The sequence below is a fragment of the Rhinopithecus bieti genome, unplaced genomic scaffold, assembly GCF_001698545.2.
Source record: "Rhinopithecus bieti isolate Rb0 unplaced genomic scaffold, ASM169854v2 scaffold_32081, whole genome shotgun sequence".
Classification (NCBI taxonomy): Eukaryota; Metazoa; Chordata; class Mammalia; order Primates; family Cercopithecidae; genus Rhinopithecus; species Rhinopithecus bieti.
The window spans coordinates 4,937,935-4,955,113 of record NW_016814436.1 but is presented as its reverse complement, the minus strand read 5'-3'; the positions used below and the strand labels follow the sequence as shown (position 1 = coordinate 4,955,113).

At 56.8% G+C, this 17,179-nt stretch overlaps 1 protein-coding gene across 1 annotated transcript in view; it reads right to left on the bottom strand.

Moving 5' to 3' along the window:
- Positions 1 to 17,179, bottom strand: part of CELSR1 (cadherin EGF LAG seven-pass G-type receptor 1) — a 197,185-nt gene that overhangs the window by 93,361 nt on the left and 86,645 nt on the right. The window contains exon 7 of the mRNA XM_017850743.1: positions 13,738 to 14,376. Within this exon, the coding sequence (XP_017706232.1) occupies positions 13,738 to 14,376 (639 nt within the window). The remainder of the gene's footprint in view (positions 1 to 13,737; positions 14,377 to 17,179) is intronic.

Here is a 17,179-nt window from a genome sequence, read left to right as displayed (position 1 = left end):
GAGAGGAGAGGACAGGAGGGGAGGGGAGAGGAGAGGAGGGGAGGGGAAGGTAGAGAAGGAGAAGGGAGAGGAGGAGAGGGGAGGGGAGGCTGAGGGGAGGAGAGAGGAGGGGAGGGGAGGGGTCAGGCTGCAGAATTCAGGCAGGGCAGCCATCAAAGTAGGGTCAGGACCAGAAACGGTGAGCACAGCTGGGGCTCCTGGCTAAGCCCTTTCCACCCCACCAGATTCCAATCAAACCTGAGAAAGTACCTCCAGTCTCCAACATACATGGCTCACGTGCTCACACACACTCACCTGAATGCCCTCAGGCACGCACAGGGGTTCCTACCACAGGGCAGTGGAGGCAAAGCCCCAGACCTTTCCTGTTCTGCAACATGACAGTCCCACACCAGCGAGGCCCCACCAGGTACAGGAGCTGCACAGAAAAGCCAGGCAGCTGCAGCCTGGGCAATGGGTCATGTACAGCAGTCCACTGCCAGTCAGGATGATGCCTCTTCCTGGGGACCTCAGAACCCCTGTGGCATGCAGCCCCAGGCAGAAGCCAGGCCAGCAGAGGCCCCCAGCCACCAGGGCCTTTGTCCAGCAACAGAGCTGTAGGGGAGGACATGCTACCAACTCGGCCCTGCAAGGCAGGCTGACATAGAGATGGAGGGACAGACACAAAGGGCAGGGCCACCTGGTGCCCCAACACCTCAGGTGACGCTCTCTGAGCCTGCCTATCCCCAGGTCCACATTTGGGGACGAGGACATGAGGAGCACTCTCACAGCAACCTCCTCCAGAGGTGAGCATAATCCACACATGACCTTCTCTACAAGGCAGGCTGCAGCACCTGGCTGGTAGATGAGTGCACGAAGGCCCAGAGAGGGCAGTAACTGGTGCTGGGTCACACAGCTGCATGGGTGGGAGCTGGAGTTAAGCCTGTATCCGCCTTAGTGTCCACACAGGCTTGCAGGGATGGGTCTAGAGAATAAGTCCACCTCACCACCTTCCCTGGACAGGTGCCCCTCTGAAATGTCCCTGTAGGTAGGAGGGGCTGCCCAGGGGGCAGAATTGCAGGGACCTAAGCACTCCATTCCAAACCCCCATGGCACTGCTGTCAGGACACAGCTTTCCTGAGCAAGATCCTGGCTGGTGCCTCAGTTTCCCCAGCTGTAATAAATCCATCCCCCGAGGCAGGGATTTCTGTCTATCTTGGCCAGGAGCATTCCCCAGCACTAACAGGCTGGTGTGAGGGAAACAGCTCATTTGCTACGGCTGTGAGCTACGCACCTGCACAAGGGCAAGATTACTATTACTGGTCCCTGTTCCTCCTGTTCCTCACTGCCTGCCTGAGACTGGAGGCACCCTCTGTTCACCCCTCCACGCCCCACGCCCTCTCCTCCCCAGCTCCCACCGGGAACTGCGTTCCTGTCAGCGCCCCTGTCTGCCCTTGGGTTTCCTGCATTGTTTGACTTTCTCACCTCCTGGTGACTTGCTCTGCACCTGGAATCCCTCCTGAGTCACACCTACAGGCGGCCCAGCCCCGCCCCACCTGGCAAGGCGACCAGGAAAGGCCTCAGCAGGAGGGCCCAGATCCCCACCCCACTAGGAGGGAGCTGGGAAGGGGGAGGCCAGGGGAGCCCAGCACTGCAGAAGCTGCTTGTCCAGGGCTGGCCTTCTCTGCATGACTTCATGAGTGTCTCTGAAGCAAATTCCCAGGTCTCCAGACACACCCATTGAAAAAAATAAGAAGCGCATTCCAGCAGCAAAGAAAAATGGTTCCCACTGATCCACTGCTTTGCTGTTTCTTACAGGAGTCACCTCCACGCTGAGGGCTGGAAATCCTGCCGAACCTGAAGGATGGGTACACGCGTGACGGTCTCCCAGTGCTTGCAGCAGCTCCAAGCCGAAGGCTCCAGCAGCACACAGGCCCAGCAGGCCCAGGAGACCCCAGCCTGGAATCGTCCCTGGGGACACAGCCTTTCAGAAGAGGGGCTCCCTACAACCTCCCTCTCCACGACGCCAACGATGGAGGGGAGACTAGGAAATAACCCGCCCCACAGTGGGCTACACAGTGGCCCGAAGAGGATGTGTCCACATCATAATTCCTAAAATCTAGGAATGTTACCTTATATAGCAAAACAAGGAATTTTACTTATATGGCAAAAGTGCAATTAAGTAAGTTAAGGATCTTGAGATGAGACGATCCGATTAGCAGGTGGGCTCCATGCAATCACAACATGAATTATCATCAAATGAGCACAGAGGAAGATTAGAAACAAGAGGAAGGGCTGGTGCAGAGGGAGGCAGAGCCTGGAGCCAGACAGCCACAAGCCAAGGCCTGCAGCCACCAGGCACTGGGAGGCAGGGGGCTCCTCCTAGAGCCTCCGGGAAGTGCGGCCGGCCCTGCCAACACCTCGATTTCAGCCTTCCAGCTGCAGAACTGAGGGGAGGCATGTCTGTTGTTTTCAGCGCCCTGTTTGTGATCACTTATCACACAAGTCCTAGGAGAATGAGACCCAGAACACACCGAGGAAACCAGCCAGAGTCAGCAGGAACCCTCTTCTGGGGGTCAATCCCCTGAGGAAGCAGCACCCTGAAACCTCCCAGCATCTCCCGGAGCCTACACAGACCTGGAGCACGGGAGATAAAACACCTCTTGTTTCCCAGGGTTCTTGTGGCACCGGGAAGACAGCGGCATGAGGACCCGGTGCGCCGAACAAACACAGCGTCTCCTGGGCCCAAGTGGACTCAGAAAGTCCTGGTTGCCAAGACTGGTAGGAGAGGGGCAACCACAGGTCTCTGGATACCACCACACCTGGTCCCTGGCACCGGGGGTACACACAGCTGGCACTTAGGGGGCGGTCATCCCTGCTGATCACGAGGACCTGAGTGTCCCTGCAGCCCCAGCACTACCCTGGGGTACAGAACCCCATCTCGGCTCCCCCTGCAGGGCAATTCCTACCCCCTCAAAACCAACCCAGGGTCCTTCCAAGCCAAGGGGTGGGCCAGGGACTTGGCTCTCTTTAGAAGGACATTGGTGGCAGCTCAGGAGGCCTCCAGGACCTGACATGAGGCAGAGCCTGGTGGTGGGTCCTACCTAGGGTGGACAGGGCCCAGTCAACACTCTCTGGGTCCTGGAGTGGGGGAATGCAGCCTTCACGCTGCCCTGGGGCCCAGCACACACCAAGAAGACAGTGCCACGGTGGGGCAGGCGGGGCTCCCCTGTGCCCTGCAGGCCTCGGTAGTTGCTTTTCTCCAGGGACCATGGGGATGGGCACAGCCTCGTCCAGGGAAGGTAGGGTTGAGTGGGGACATTCGGGTGGGATGGGCCTGGGTCTGGCACCCAGGGAGAGGGCACTGTGCCATCTGGCGCCCCACTGAGCGCTTGGCTCCTGATGGTACGGAGAGGGCTGGCCCTGCCATGCCTCGGTGGAAGGCGGGTTGAGGGGCCTGGATGTGGGGCCGGGGTCTGGTCACGCTCCTGCTAGACATGGAAAGACAACCGAGGAAGGTGAGCCAGGCAGCTGTGCATAGCAGGGCTGGAAGGGGCGTGCCCAGTGCGTTATCAGCATGCAGGGAGACCGTGCCAACTACAAACAGCAGCGTGCCCGGGCTCAGCGGGAATGCCAGCCAAAACCTCACTCATCACGAAAAAAGGCTGCTCAGCACCCCAACGGTTCAAATTCCCCTGGCCACACCAGTGCGGGCCAGGACAGACAGTGCCCTAGGGACAGATCAACGTCCAGAAAAAATGAGCGCGAATTCTTCATTCATCACTTGGAGTTAGGGGTAACAAACTGCCCTCATTAATACGAAGTGTACCCCCACTATGTCCAGCCAGCTTCATCTGATAAGTGTCACCCCCCACACCCAGCCCTGGCAGGCCAGAGGAGTGTGATCAACCTGTCCCTTGGCCCCCAGCACAGAGGCAGCTTTGTCTGTCCACACCAGAGAAAGGGCTTGACAGTGGTGACCGGAAGGGGGTGAGAGAGCAGAGAGCACTTGCCCCCGAGGTCATCTGGGTCACCGCTCTCAGGGCAGAGGCTCAGTTCGGACTCCCCAACAGCTCCCGGCAGCCCTGGGTCCAGGTCACGGCTGGTTATAAACAGCAGGGACTGCCAGACCCCCACCACAGCGCCGAAGGTGGGGCCTGCTCGCTATGCATGCCTCCGACAAATATTGACTGGGTGCTGACTGAATGCCGCGGTTGTGGTTAGTAAAATAATGGCCCCCAAAAGGTGTCCACAACATCCTCATCTCTGAAAGCCGAGAATGTGCGACCTCACATGACCTAAGGGACTTTGTGTACGTGACTAAGGATCTTGAGACGGGGTGGACATCCTGGATTACTGTGTGGCCCCAAAGTCATCACAAGGCTCCTTGTCAGAGGTGGGAGGGTGAGGGGCAGAAGGTGCTACAGTGGTGGAAGCAGGGGTCGGAGTGAGGTGAGGAAGGCACTAGGGCCCGAGGACCAGGCGACCTCCGGCAGCTGAGGAAGGCAGAACTGCTAGGCCCTCCCCAGGGCCTCCCGGAGCAGCCCTGCCCACGCCCGACTGCCCTCCAGAACAGTAAGAACGAATCCAGGCTGCGTTAAGCCCCTCGTGTGTGGAAATGTTACAGCAGCCGCAGAAGACTCGTGCAGGGGTGAGTGAGCGAGCCCAGCCCTGCTCTCATGGAGCTCGTACTCCCTCTGCAGAAGCGGCACCCCTCCAGTGCACGCACAGACGCCCACCACCTGCAGCCAGCCCGGCCAGGCAGCCTGGTCTCCCCTCAACAGCACGGACTTCGAAGTCACGGGGAGCGGCGTGCGCTTAAAACCACAGTGAGGTTTCTACTGCATGCGGCTCGTCTTCGGGCCACTTTTCTAACTGTGGGCCAGACATTGCTGGGCAGATGTTCGTTTCTCACTCACATTCTACACCTAGTTCAGCTCTCTCACCTCCAGGCTGTCCGGGTGGAACGTGGGGAACCCTCTGCTCCTGTGCTTAGCGTTTGCAAAGGTAAACACACCATAGAAACCTACCTCCCACCCTGGAGTGGCCTGGGGCCCTAGCAGACACGCGACAGGCAGGCCAGTGAGAAGCGCCAGCTTGAGGAGCTCCTCCCCAGCTAAGGAGCACTCAAGGCTGAATTGTGTCCCCAGATATGCTCAGTTCCTAACTCCCAGTACCCTTGAAAGTGACCTTGTTTGGAAATAGGGTCTTTGTAATCAACTTAGGATGAGGTCATTAGGGTGGGTCCTAATCCAATGACCCGTGTCCTTACAATAAGAGGGAAACCTGGACAGAGACAGACGTGCACAGGAAGAACAGTGTGAGGATGGAGGCGGAGACTGCAGTGATGCATCCGTGAGTCAGACACCACCTGGGGCTACCAGAAGCTGGGAGAGGCCAGGAAGGGTCCTCCCCTAAGGCCTTTGGAAAGAGCACAGCCCTGCAGGGACCATGGTTTTGTACTTCTGGCCTCCAGAACAGTGAGACAAGAGATTGTTTTTTTCTTTTTTAGACAGAGTCTCGCTCTGTCACCCAGGGTGGAGTGCAGTGGTGGGATCTCGGCTCACTGTAACTTCCACCTCCCAGGTTCAAGTGATTCTCCTGCCTCAGCCTCCCAAGTAGCTGGGATTACACGTGCCTGCCACCACACCTGGCTAGTTTTTGTGTTTTTAGTAGAGACGGTGTTTCACCATGTTGGTCAGGCTAGTCTCGAAGTCCTGACCTCAGGTGATCCACCTGCCTCGGCCTCCCAAAGGGCTTGGATTACAGAGGCTCTAGTCTTGAACTCCTGACCTCAAGTGATCCGTCTGCCTCATCCACCCAAAGTGCTGGGATTACAGGCGTGAGCCACTGCGCTTGGCTTAGAGACAACAGATTTCTGTTGTCTTCAGCCACTCAGTTTGTGAGGATTGGTTACAGCAGCCCTAGGAAGCTCATGGAAGCCCAAGGAGGACTGCAGGGTGAGTGCGAGGACCGTGCTGGGCCCCAGTGCTGGTGGGCTGTGCCTACACACCCCGCACAGGACACTAATTCTGTTTATTAAAAGCCCCAGCTTTGGGGGAAGAAATTGTGTGGAGGAGAACAGGAGATACCTGGCTAAATTTACCCACACCCCGATCCCCCGGCACGATTTTAATAGAAAACAGAGTTACCCAGAAATGAAATAATGCCCCAGCTTTCCAGGAACGTACCAGAGACACAGCAAATCTCAAAACCTGGACTCTGTAGAAAAAGCCAAATGCGAAAGACTTGAGAAGCACCAAGCAAATAAAACCTTGAAGTAATCCTGAATTATCTGAAAAGCATGTTTTCTCAAGAAAGGATTCTGTTTCTGCTTTATTTGAGATTTTAATTATAGGCTATGTAATGATTTTCATTTTGAATGATAATTAACTCTCAAGTTTAAGGACTAACTGCGACTTTACTAGGAATATCTGGAAGTGAAGCTTTAATCCTGGAAGCCGCAGTGAGCACTGGCCCACGCGTGACCCTGCGCTAAGCAGACGTCACTCCGCAGGGTGATGGCACAGCTCGCCATGAATGAGGACCTTGTTTAAAAGTGCAGAACCTGCAGGCTGGGATGGATGAGTGTGCCAGCAGATCACAGGAAGATGGAAACCCCATGACTCTGATAAGAGAACCCAAAATAAAACTCACAGCTGGAGTGACACACACATTTTACAACAGAATCGGAGAGGGGCCAGAATTTATTTTTAACATTTTCCCATGAGCACACAGGTGATTATATTTTCACACCAAAAGTTTCTCTGTCCTTGAAACTACATAGATTGTCCTTGGTCCCAGGAGGCCCTCGCAGGGGCAGTTAGGACCCCGACAGGGGAGGAGCGCGGGGGCCCTCACACAGGACAATTGCTATTGTCCCAGCCTAAGGAGTTTGTACAAAGCTCAAAGCCAGCAGCACTGAAGTGCTCCCAAGTGGCTACTCACCGACTCGGTTCCTGACCAAGCTAAGGTCCCAGCTAGGGAGCACCCAACATTCCTGGAAGTCCAGGTGGTGTGGGCACACAGGGCCCAGGGACGGCCCCCACTGGCAGGCTTTGAGCTCAGCAGCCTCGTAAAGACTATTCTTGGCCAAGTGCGGTGGCTCATGCCTGTGATCCCAGCACTTTGGGAGGCAAAGGCGGGCAGATCAGAAGATCAGGAGTTCGAGAACAGTTTGGCCAACATGGTAAAACCCTGTCCCTACTAAAAATACAAAAATTAACCAAGCGTGGTGGTGCATGCCCATAATCCCAGCTACTCGGGAGGCTGAGGCCGGAGAATTACTTGAACTCAGGAGGCAGATGTTGCAGCAAGCCAAGGTCATGCCACAGCACTCCAGCCTGGGTGACAGAGTGAGACTCATCTCGGCAGAGTGGGGGAGAAGATTATTCTCACAGCCCCTGGGGTCCTAAAAGCAGGAGATCAAGAATAAAGTCGACCCTAAGAAAGAAGCCCTGGCCCACTGGTGCACACAGGAGGGCACCCGGGTCTGCCTTTACCCAGACATGAGGTGAGTGAAGGTCACTTGTTGCCGTCCCCCTCCAAGACTGTTCAGCCTTGCAGAGAAACCCGCCTTTCCTGTGATATCAGAGCTGCCACTCAGGAATGCGCCCCATGGGAAGACGAAGACCTTACTGTGGTGACCAATCACCTGTTCACGGCGTGGAGAGAGATGAGGAAGGGAAGTGCTTCCCGGGAAGGCCCAGAGGCTTGGAGCCCATGCTCCCGCTCACGGCTGTGATAAGCACGAGGGCAGACCCACGTGGAAGCTTAGCCGGTGCCCACACGGGCAGGACAAAGTCAGACATACCTCAGCGGCCCCTAGGAAGGGGCAAAGGAGACAGGGAAGGGAGGTGTGCGTTCTTGGAGGGTCCTGTTCCTCCCAGCTCAACACCAGAGGCAGCACAGGCGGCACTCGGACCACACACAGAATGAGTTTCAGGCCCCGAGGGCATTATCTCTGGCCTATCTAGAGGGGTGGGATGGCCAGCCCTCGTCTCATTTGCACATGGTACCTGCTGCAGGCCCGTGGGCATGTTCTGTTGGGCAGAGGACGCTGCTGTCTGCATCTAGTGCAGAGGGAGGAAGGTGACAATGGCAAGCGAACACCGCCATGGGGGTGAGGGCTGCATGGAGGACAGAGGAGCGGGGACAGGGAGGGGACATTCAGGGAAGACCTGGGGGAAGGTGTGCTGGAGGGGCAAGTGCCACGGTGAGAGGGGCCAGTGTGTGTCCCGAAGGCCAGAGTGACCTGAGCATGGGGAGCCGGGGGTGAGGCTAGACCTCTGAGTGCCACAGGCTCAGTGACTACACTTTATACTGGAGCACCGGTCACCCCAGGAAGGCTTGAACACTGATGTGACAAACGCGTGCATTCTGGGCACTCTCTGAAGAGGGGATCGTCAGGGCAGGATGAGGGTGGCAGGGAGGGCAGGAGGAGGCCCAAGGTGATAACATGAAAACAGGGACAGGCAGCAGAGAGAAGAGCTGGGCTGGGGAGGCAGAGTCATTAGGCTGTGGCAAGAGGCTGAACGTGGGGCCGAGGGGCATCCACCGCGAGCCCGTGGGCTGAAATGAGGGACAGGGAGAGGAAGCAGGGTCAGAGCAGGGAGTATCTGGAGTTGGTACTGGGGACATCCTCCAGGGGACCAGAAGGGAGAGGCTGGAGGCCTGGGGCACCCGACCCTCCCCGGGGCGGCTGTGAAACTCACCTCTCACAAGAGATTCCTGAGTCGGATCCCGGACCCGCCCGCCCAGTGCTGCACCTGGGTGTTGACAGAACTGGGATGACAACTGTCCCACCTCCTGGGTTGTCACAGACACATGGGAAAGGCAGAGGAAGAGCAGAGCCCAGGACTTACGTTCTTGGTAACCAGTAGAGAGTACTGTTCCTAGGTCTTTTTTTCTTTTTTTTTTTTTTTTTGAGACAGTCTCGCTCTGTCGCTCAGGCTGGAGTGCAGTGGCGTGATCTCGGGTCACTGCAACTTCCGCCTCCTGGGTTCAAGCAATTATCCTGCTTCAGCCTCCTGAGTAGCTGGGACTACAGGCACCCGGCCACCATGCCCGGTTAATTTTTTGTATTTTTAGTAGAGACAAGGTTTCACCATGTTGGCCAGGATGGTCTCAATCTCCTGACCTCGTGATCCACGTGCCTCGGCCTCCCAAAGTGCTGGGATTACAGATGTGAGCCACCGCGCCCAGCCTGTTCCCATTTTAGTAATGAGTGAGTGGTCATGATTGTTTAATTAGGGAGAGGAGACACCAAGAGCAGCACCAGGATTCAAAACTGAGTTCTAAGGCCAGGCCTGATTTAATGAGGTCAGGTTTCTTGTGGGGAAGGAACCGTGTCCTCCCAGCCCCTCGGGAGCGAGGTTAACAGCTGCGAAGCCCCTCCTGGGCTGCTGCAGACCGCCCATCACACTGGCCCTTTGAACCAGCACAGAAGGTGCCTTTTACAAAATGTTGTTAAAGAAATAGATGCAGGAGGAAGGATCTAAGCCGGTAAACCTGGCCAGCCGTTCCACCCTCGAGGGTCAACAGCTGCAGCTCAGAAGCCAGAATGCCTGGGTTTGAGTCCTGACCCCACCCTCCCCAGGGCCAGCAGCAGGGTCCTTGCCCTCACCAATGAGGCTGGTTCTCTGCCGTGGGGCGGTCCTGTGCACTCCACATGCCAAGCAGCATTCCTGCCTTCATCCCACCAGCACCCCCGCCCCCAGCTGTGACAACCAAAAATGTCTGAGTTTGTCAAATGTCCCTGGGGACAAAATCACCCCTAGTGGAGAACCACCAGGCTAGAGGCTTTGATGTCTTGTACCCATTATAAAATGAGGTCCTAGAGCTGCCTCGAGAAGTAAATGAGAAAATACATGGAGAATCATCTAGAGCAGTAACCAGCACAGCAGAGCACTCACTAAACATTAGCTACAGTCTGGCCAGGCGTGGTGGCTCACGCCTGCAAACCCAGCACTTTGGGAAGCCAAGGCACACGAATCACGTGAGGTCAGGAGTTTGAGACCAGCCTGGCCAACAAGGCAAAACCCAGCCTCTACTAAAAATACAAAATATTAGCGGGGCGTGGTGATGCATGCCTGTAGTCCCAGCTACCCAGGAGGCTGAGGCAGGAGAATCACTTGAACCCGAGAGGTACAGGCTGCAGTGAGCTGAGATCACACCACTGAACTCCAGCCTGGGTGACACAGTGAGATTCTGTCTCAAAACACCTGCACGCACGCGCGCGCACACACACACACGACCATTAGCTATAGTCCCTGCCATCTTGAGGGACAGAGACATGGAAGTGTGTGAACCACACCCAGCATGGGGGTCGACCGACAAAAGCATCAACAAGGCACCCAGGAAGCTTCAAGGAAGGAAACCTATGATCCATCCGAGGAGGTCGGGAAACTTCCAGAACCGTCTCAGCAGAGGACAGCTGCTGAAGCAGATTTTCAGGGAGGCCCGTGATGGGCAGATGGATGGGGAGGAGACGCGTTTCAGATGAAGGAATAGCAGGTGCAGAGGGGAGACGGAACAGGGCCCTGTGTCTGGACCCACAGGAGCCAGGTCGGAGCCTGTCCCGCGTCCTTGAGCAGTTTAAAAGCAGAACTACACTGTTTACAAAAAGACCAAGGGGCTGAGAACCGAGGAACACAAGCCCATGCTTCTCACAGTTGATTAGAACTCTCTGCGGAGCAGAGAAACCTGGGAGGGCGTCCCGGGCACATCTGAGGTGCCGGAGCCTCAATGCTTCCTACCCTCGTCCCTTCGGAGAGTGGGATGGCGGCAGACCCCAACCACAGTCCCAACGCCGGGAGCGGGTGGCAGCCCTCCTTTCCCTGCAAAGATCAGGGGAATCCACAGATCCTGGGGCCTTGGACTTGTCTAAGGCCCAAATGGATTTCAGGGACATGGGAGAGCTGTCAGTATTTTCTCCGGCATCAAATTTGTTGAGCTTTTCCTGAAATTAATCGCTACTTCCTTCATCCAGCTCCTGCTGTCTCCAGTCCCTCAACACAGGAAGCCAGGGGCTTTCAGCAGCCACTTGGGCTGATTCCAGCCTTGCAACCGTGAGGCCCCCGAGCTCAGCTTACCAGAGAGCAAGTAATAAAACCCCTGTGACGACAGCGCCACTTTCATCGTGAATAAATGAGCTCAATTACCTCCATGCAGAAAAAGGAGCGCTTCAAAGGGAAACAGGGAAAAGGGGAGGAAGAGGGACGGAGTAGAAATAATCAGTCTTAATTAGCCTTATCTCCGAGGCAAATACATATGATAATTTTGGTACCCAAAGAGATTCAAATTAGTCTCATGCCAATCATTACATGTGAGTGGGTCTTATTGGTGATGACGGACTTGGCCGTTCCCCAGTCATTAGTTTTCTAAAAATGACTCTCCTGATGAAAAGAAAACCTGAGCAGCTCAGAATGTGGATTACCCCCAATGGATCAGTCATCTTCAGAGGAGACCTGCTGGCACAGGGATCCCCAGAGGCCTCGGTCACCCCTGCCCAGTGTGGCCCCAAGCTTACTGCAGCCTGGACTGGCGGCCTGGGAGGCCCATGCCGGGTCTCAAAGCCACGTGAGACGTTGCCCTAAGGCTTCTGACTCGTCTGACAAAGCCAGAGGTGGGAGGTGCTTACATGGTCCCCTCTACCCACGAAAGAGCCAACGGCGCAAATGAACTTGGTCACCCCCCGGAACGGGCCGGGGGAGGTCTGGCTGTGTGCGCTGGCCTGGTATACAGTAGGTACTCAGTATCTGCGGAGTAAAGATGGTGCCCTTGCCAACTCCTGGGAGTGCAACAGGCCCCTCCCAGGGACCCGCAGCCATGGCTTCTTCATCTGAAGCAGGAAAGTCGGCGAAGCGCCCTGCACCCAGGCCACATGGTGGGCACTGGCTCGGGGAAGGGGCACTTACCATGCTGGCCGCTGCTACATCCAAGCTACGCTTCAGAGAGGCAGAGCAGCCCGCTCAAGGCCGTGAGGGGCAAAGGGAAGGAAGGGGACCTTGGGAAGCTGACACAGAACAGGAATCCACTGAAACTCAGAGCAGGGGAGGGGGCCTGGTTCAGGCCTGCTCACACCTGGAGCCATCCCCACCCCCAAACCCAATGCCAATGCAGGTGTGGGCTGTGGGAGGCGGGGGTCTCCCGCCGTCTCTGCCTGCCTGCCTTGCCCACAGCCAAGCCCTGGTATAGCCAGGAATACTAGGATTAGCACTCGGTGAGAGACAGCAGGGCGAGAGCCCCAGATGCAGACGGCACCAACAGACAGCCACAGACTAGCAGGCGTGGGAACACCACCGGGCAGGTGACCACAGTGCCTTCCTTCCACCCGCTGTATGACCAGAAGGCCACCAACCTGGGGTGCAAGAGGTCAGAGCCGGGAGCCCTGTTGCATCGGGCTGCCAACACCCACGCCGGTGGTTTTCCCTCCACTTCTGATGCAGAGAACCCTGGAAGCCATCCTTCCTCTCTCTCTGCTCCCCTGCGCTCTTCCTGCCTGATAAATACCTGCTAATACCTCAAACCCTTGTTATAAACTCGATAAACTTGTGCTATGTGCTGCTAACGAGCAGCTAACGATTGCTCAGGTGTTTATATTAAACAGATTAATCCAGGACTCAGTAGATGGAAGAGTCTCAACGTTATCTCCGGTATGAACCAAATCCCGCCTAATCCCAGAGAGCTTTCAGAAAAAAAAAAAAAGAGACTATTCACCACTGGGACCACTGTAAACTCATTTTTCAAATGAGCCATCATTTTATGGAACAGACGATCAAAAAAGACCAAAGCAAGATTTGTGGCTGAGATGCAGAGAACGTGTGTTTTTGTACCTCTCGGGGTGGCTCTTTATTTTTAAAAAACACCATTGGCTACATTTGGAGTAATTCATCTTGGTGATGAGTCAGGACGTATCAAGGAAAGAACGTCTTCAGAAGCAGGGGAATGAGTCACGAAATTTCTACGGTGACAGGGAGCATGAAACAACGGGATTTCAAGACCGAAATGATTAATGGCTCAACGCTTTCCACCCGGTTCCGCTGTTTTACGCTAACCAATTAAGCCTGCAATCTGGAATAAAGTACTTTAACCTGAGAGCCACTTAAAAGCAACTCATGTCACTTCGTGCGTTTAGGTTTTCTTTTAAGTGTATCTCACCCTTGTCCTACTGTTCTCCTAAAGCAGGCAGTTAAGTTGGGCAGGGCCAGGGAAGGTGAGTAAGCCGTGGGCTACGGTCAGGGAAGCCCCGAGCTGGCTAAGAAAGTGCCATTGCTGGCCAGGCGCGGGGGCTCACGCTTGTAATCCCAGCACTTTGGGAGGCCGAAGAGGGTGGAACACATGAGGTCAAGAGTTCAAGACCAGCCTGACCAATGTGGTGAAACCCCCGTCTCTACTAAAAATACAAAAATTAGCCGAGCGTGGTGGCAGGTGCCTGTAATCCCAGCTACTTGCGGGGCTGAGGCAGGGGAATCGCTTGAACCCGGCAGGCGGAGGTTGCAGCGAGCCAAGACTGTGCCACTGCACTCCAGCCTGGGCGACCGAGTGGGACTCCATCTCAAAAAAGAAAAAAAAAAAGTACCATTACTGAGATCATCTCAAAGTTCATGGAGCCCACACCTGGGCCCAGCGCCCGTCCTCCAACTGTTTTCCCTGGACGGAAGTAAACAGGAAACCACCCGAAACCCTCGGCCATGCGACCTGGGGACGCGTGCACAAAGCCAGGGTGAGCCCAGCCACCTGCAGGCCCCAGGCACCTACCAGTGAAGTCCTGGAAGCACTCGCAGGTGTAGCCGCCCTCCCGGCTGCGGCAGCGGCCGTTGGCGCCACACGGGTTGGAGTAGCAGAGGTCGATCTCCGTCTCGCAGTAGTCCCCGGTGAAGCCGGGCGGGCAGCGGCAGCGCAGGCCGTTGATGGGATGGATGGGCCGGAAGAGCACGGTGGTGGAGCTGAGGAAGGGCGCCGAGCTGTCGAAGCGTAGCACGGACACGCACTTCATGTAGTTCTCGCAGGGCTCGCGCAGGCAGATGTTGTCGTCGAAGGGCAGCACGCGCTGTGTGGAGATGGTGGTCAGCAGTGTCCGGTTCAGGTAGATCTGCTCCTGCAGGTCCTCTGATGGGAAGAACTGGCCGCGGACGCCGCCAGGCAGCAGCGCCGAGAAGGTCACGTTCAGGATGTTGGAGCTGACGTCCGTGTCGTTCTGAACGTTGAAGACGAAGACGTCGTCCTTGGTGGTGGACAGCACCGCGGCCACCCCCTCCACGAAGAGGGCCAGCAGCGGGGACAGGAACTTCTCCTGGGACATGTTCTCCAGGCGGACAGTGATGCTGTTGGTCAGCATGTCGTCCGTGATGATGGTGACACGCAGGGTGCAGAAGGCCATGACGCTGTGGATGCCGTCTGCAGACACAAGGAAAGTCAGGGTCATTCAGATGCTGCCGGAGTCACAGGTCCTACAGGCCCCATCCCAGGAGCAGCCTCAGGCATGCTTGCCAAAGGAGAGAGCATGGGCATCCCCACTCCCCACTCCCCATTCCACACCCACGACCACCACCTTGACCCTCCCTCCTCCAACACCCTGGCCCACACCCCCCACCAATCACCCACCCTGCCTCCTTCCTACCAGCACCTGGCCCCCACGCCCCCACAATCACCACCCTGGCCTCCTTCCTCCAGCACCCTGGCCCCCACCCTGGCTTCCTAAAGCACAGCTCCAATCACATATTTATCTGGCTCCAAAGCCCTCAGAGGGCCCCAAAGCGCTCAGCAGGGCACCCTGACGACCACTGGGATTCAGCCCCTCACTGCCGAAACTCCTCACACGCTTTGGTCCAGCCACATGGGGACTTGAAGCCCTCTTTTACCTCCTCTGCACCTGCCCTGGCCTCCAGGGATCCTACCCTGCCCAATCTCCCAACAGTTCTTCCTGTCCTCACAGCTCAGCTCAAACTCTGCAGTGCCTGGCAAGCCCCCCTGGTCCTGCCCAGGGGATATCCTCACCAACATGCTGTGCTGAGAGTCCCACTTAGCTCGGCTACACCCCATGCAAGTCCACATGCCCAGCACACAGGAGGCACTGAGGAGCACTGCTTTACAAAGATACGCAGTGGCCTCTCAGCCAGCAGTAAACACATCAAGTGCAGTACTTAGGAGTCTGAGGCCAAGACAGTGGAACACCTTGTTTACAAAGGCGCATGCATCACCGGTTCCAGGCCCAGAATCGGACAAGACATTTGAGGGGCGGACCATGGGTACCAGTGGCTCCCAGGGACAGAGCAGCGGCCTATGCCCAGGGGCCTTCACCTGCCACCTCCAGGCCCGGGCTCAGATGTGGGGTGGGATTTGCCGAATAGCCTGCCAAGTCCAGGTCCTCCAGGCCTGGCTCGGATTCTGTGTTCCAGGAACCCCCACCCCATGAGGCCCCTGCCTGTGGCCCCCACGAGAGCTCCCACCCTGGTTTCCATGGAGTGTGGGGCCCCTGTCACCCCTCAGAGTCCTAGGCCTCAGTAACTGCCCCAGTCAGGAGGACAGGAGCCGGGCAGGGAGCCAGAGAGGGCCAGGCCCTCCGCCCTCTCATTCTGGGGACTGTGAGGAAGTGTCTGGGCCTTTGGAGGGTGATGAGGCCCTGAGGCCGCCTTGTCACCCTGAGCCCAGCAACGTGCCCGACAAGCACAGCGGCACGCAGGGAGCCCGAGAGGAAACAGAATGAGAGCAGCAGGTGGCTCCACACCCGGCACTTCCCCAGCACCAGGAGCCACCAGTCACATATGAGAGGGACTTAGAGTCATGTAATTTGTCTAAACAACAAAGAAATGCAACCACTCCAGAATCCACAGATGCGTCCAGGTGCAGTGGACCCAAGATCCCAAGAGATTATAACAGAACCAGCATCACCCCCAGTTCACAGGTGAGGAAAACAGAGGCAGAAGCCAAATTTCACACCCAGGAACGTGGGCCCGGCTGGGGATGCCCGGCTCCCACCCCAGTAACGACACCCGGCTGGGGGTGCCCAGCTCCCACCCCAGTAATGACACCCAGCTGGGGGTGCCCAGCTCCCATTCCAGTAACGACACCCGGCTGGGGATGCCCAGCTCCCACCCCAGTAACGACACCCGGCGGGGGATGCCCAGCTCCCATTCCAGTAATGACACCCGAGCCGTGCCCTGGGTGCTGTTGCTCTGCCAGGTGGCCCTCAGGACAGTGTGGCAAGTCAGGACTCAGAACATGACATTAATATTTGTACAACCTCAGTGTGGGGAGGTTGCCTCTGGCTCCAGCATAAACCTAGAGCCCTTCGAGGCTACACAGTTGTGTTGGCAACTGCCACAGAGCACCTCCGAGCGGGAAGGAGCAGCCCAGAGGGTGTCCGCAGAGCCCAGAGGCAGAGGACCGGTGGCTGTAAGAAGTGGGGAAAAACAACAACGAGGCAAAAAGGTCCGAGGCAAAGGACATGGTGGGAGACGGCCTGAGAGTGCGTTCCTTCCCTCCCTGAGCCCAGGTGCTCCCGCTCCGAAGGGAGCCTCTACTCCTCTGCTCTGGAGCAGGGTGGCCCTGAGATGGCTGGGTCCCACAGGATGTGGCAGGAAACACATCCTCCAGTTCCTGGCCCAGGCCCCAAGAGGGCTGGAAGGTTCTGGCTCTTTCCTCCTGGTGCCCAGACCCCACACTAGAGAGGGCATGTCACGGAGAAGGCAGCACTCCCGTCCAGGGCCCTGGCCAACGGAAACCCCAGACCCCAGATGTGACCCGCCGGGCTGCTGAGACTTGAGCCACCCCAGGGAGGGCCCAGACACCACAGAGCAGAGACCAGCCCCTCAGTGAGCCTGGCCACACTGTGAGTAGACAATACGCCTGGAGTTAGAGGCCATAGGTTTGAGATGCTTTGTTACACAGCACCAGATGACCAAAACCAATACAGTCCACTCATAGACCAACCGCTCATCAACTTAAACCACTCATCAACTTAAAACAGTAAACCTCGGCCGGGTGTGGTGGCTCAAGCCTGTAATCCCAGCACTTTGGGAGGCCGAGACGGGCGGATCACGAGGTCAGGAGATCGAGACCATCCTGGCTAACACTGTGAAACCCCGTCTCTACTAAAAAATACAAAAAAACTAGCCGGGTGAGGTGGCGGGCACCTGTAGTCCCAGCTGCTTGGGAGGCTGAGGCAGGAGAATGGCGTGAACCCGGGGGGCGGAGCTTG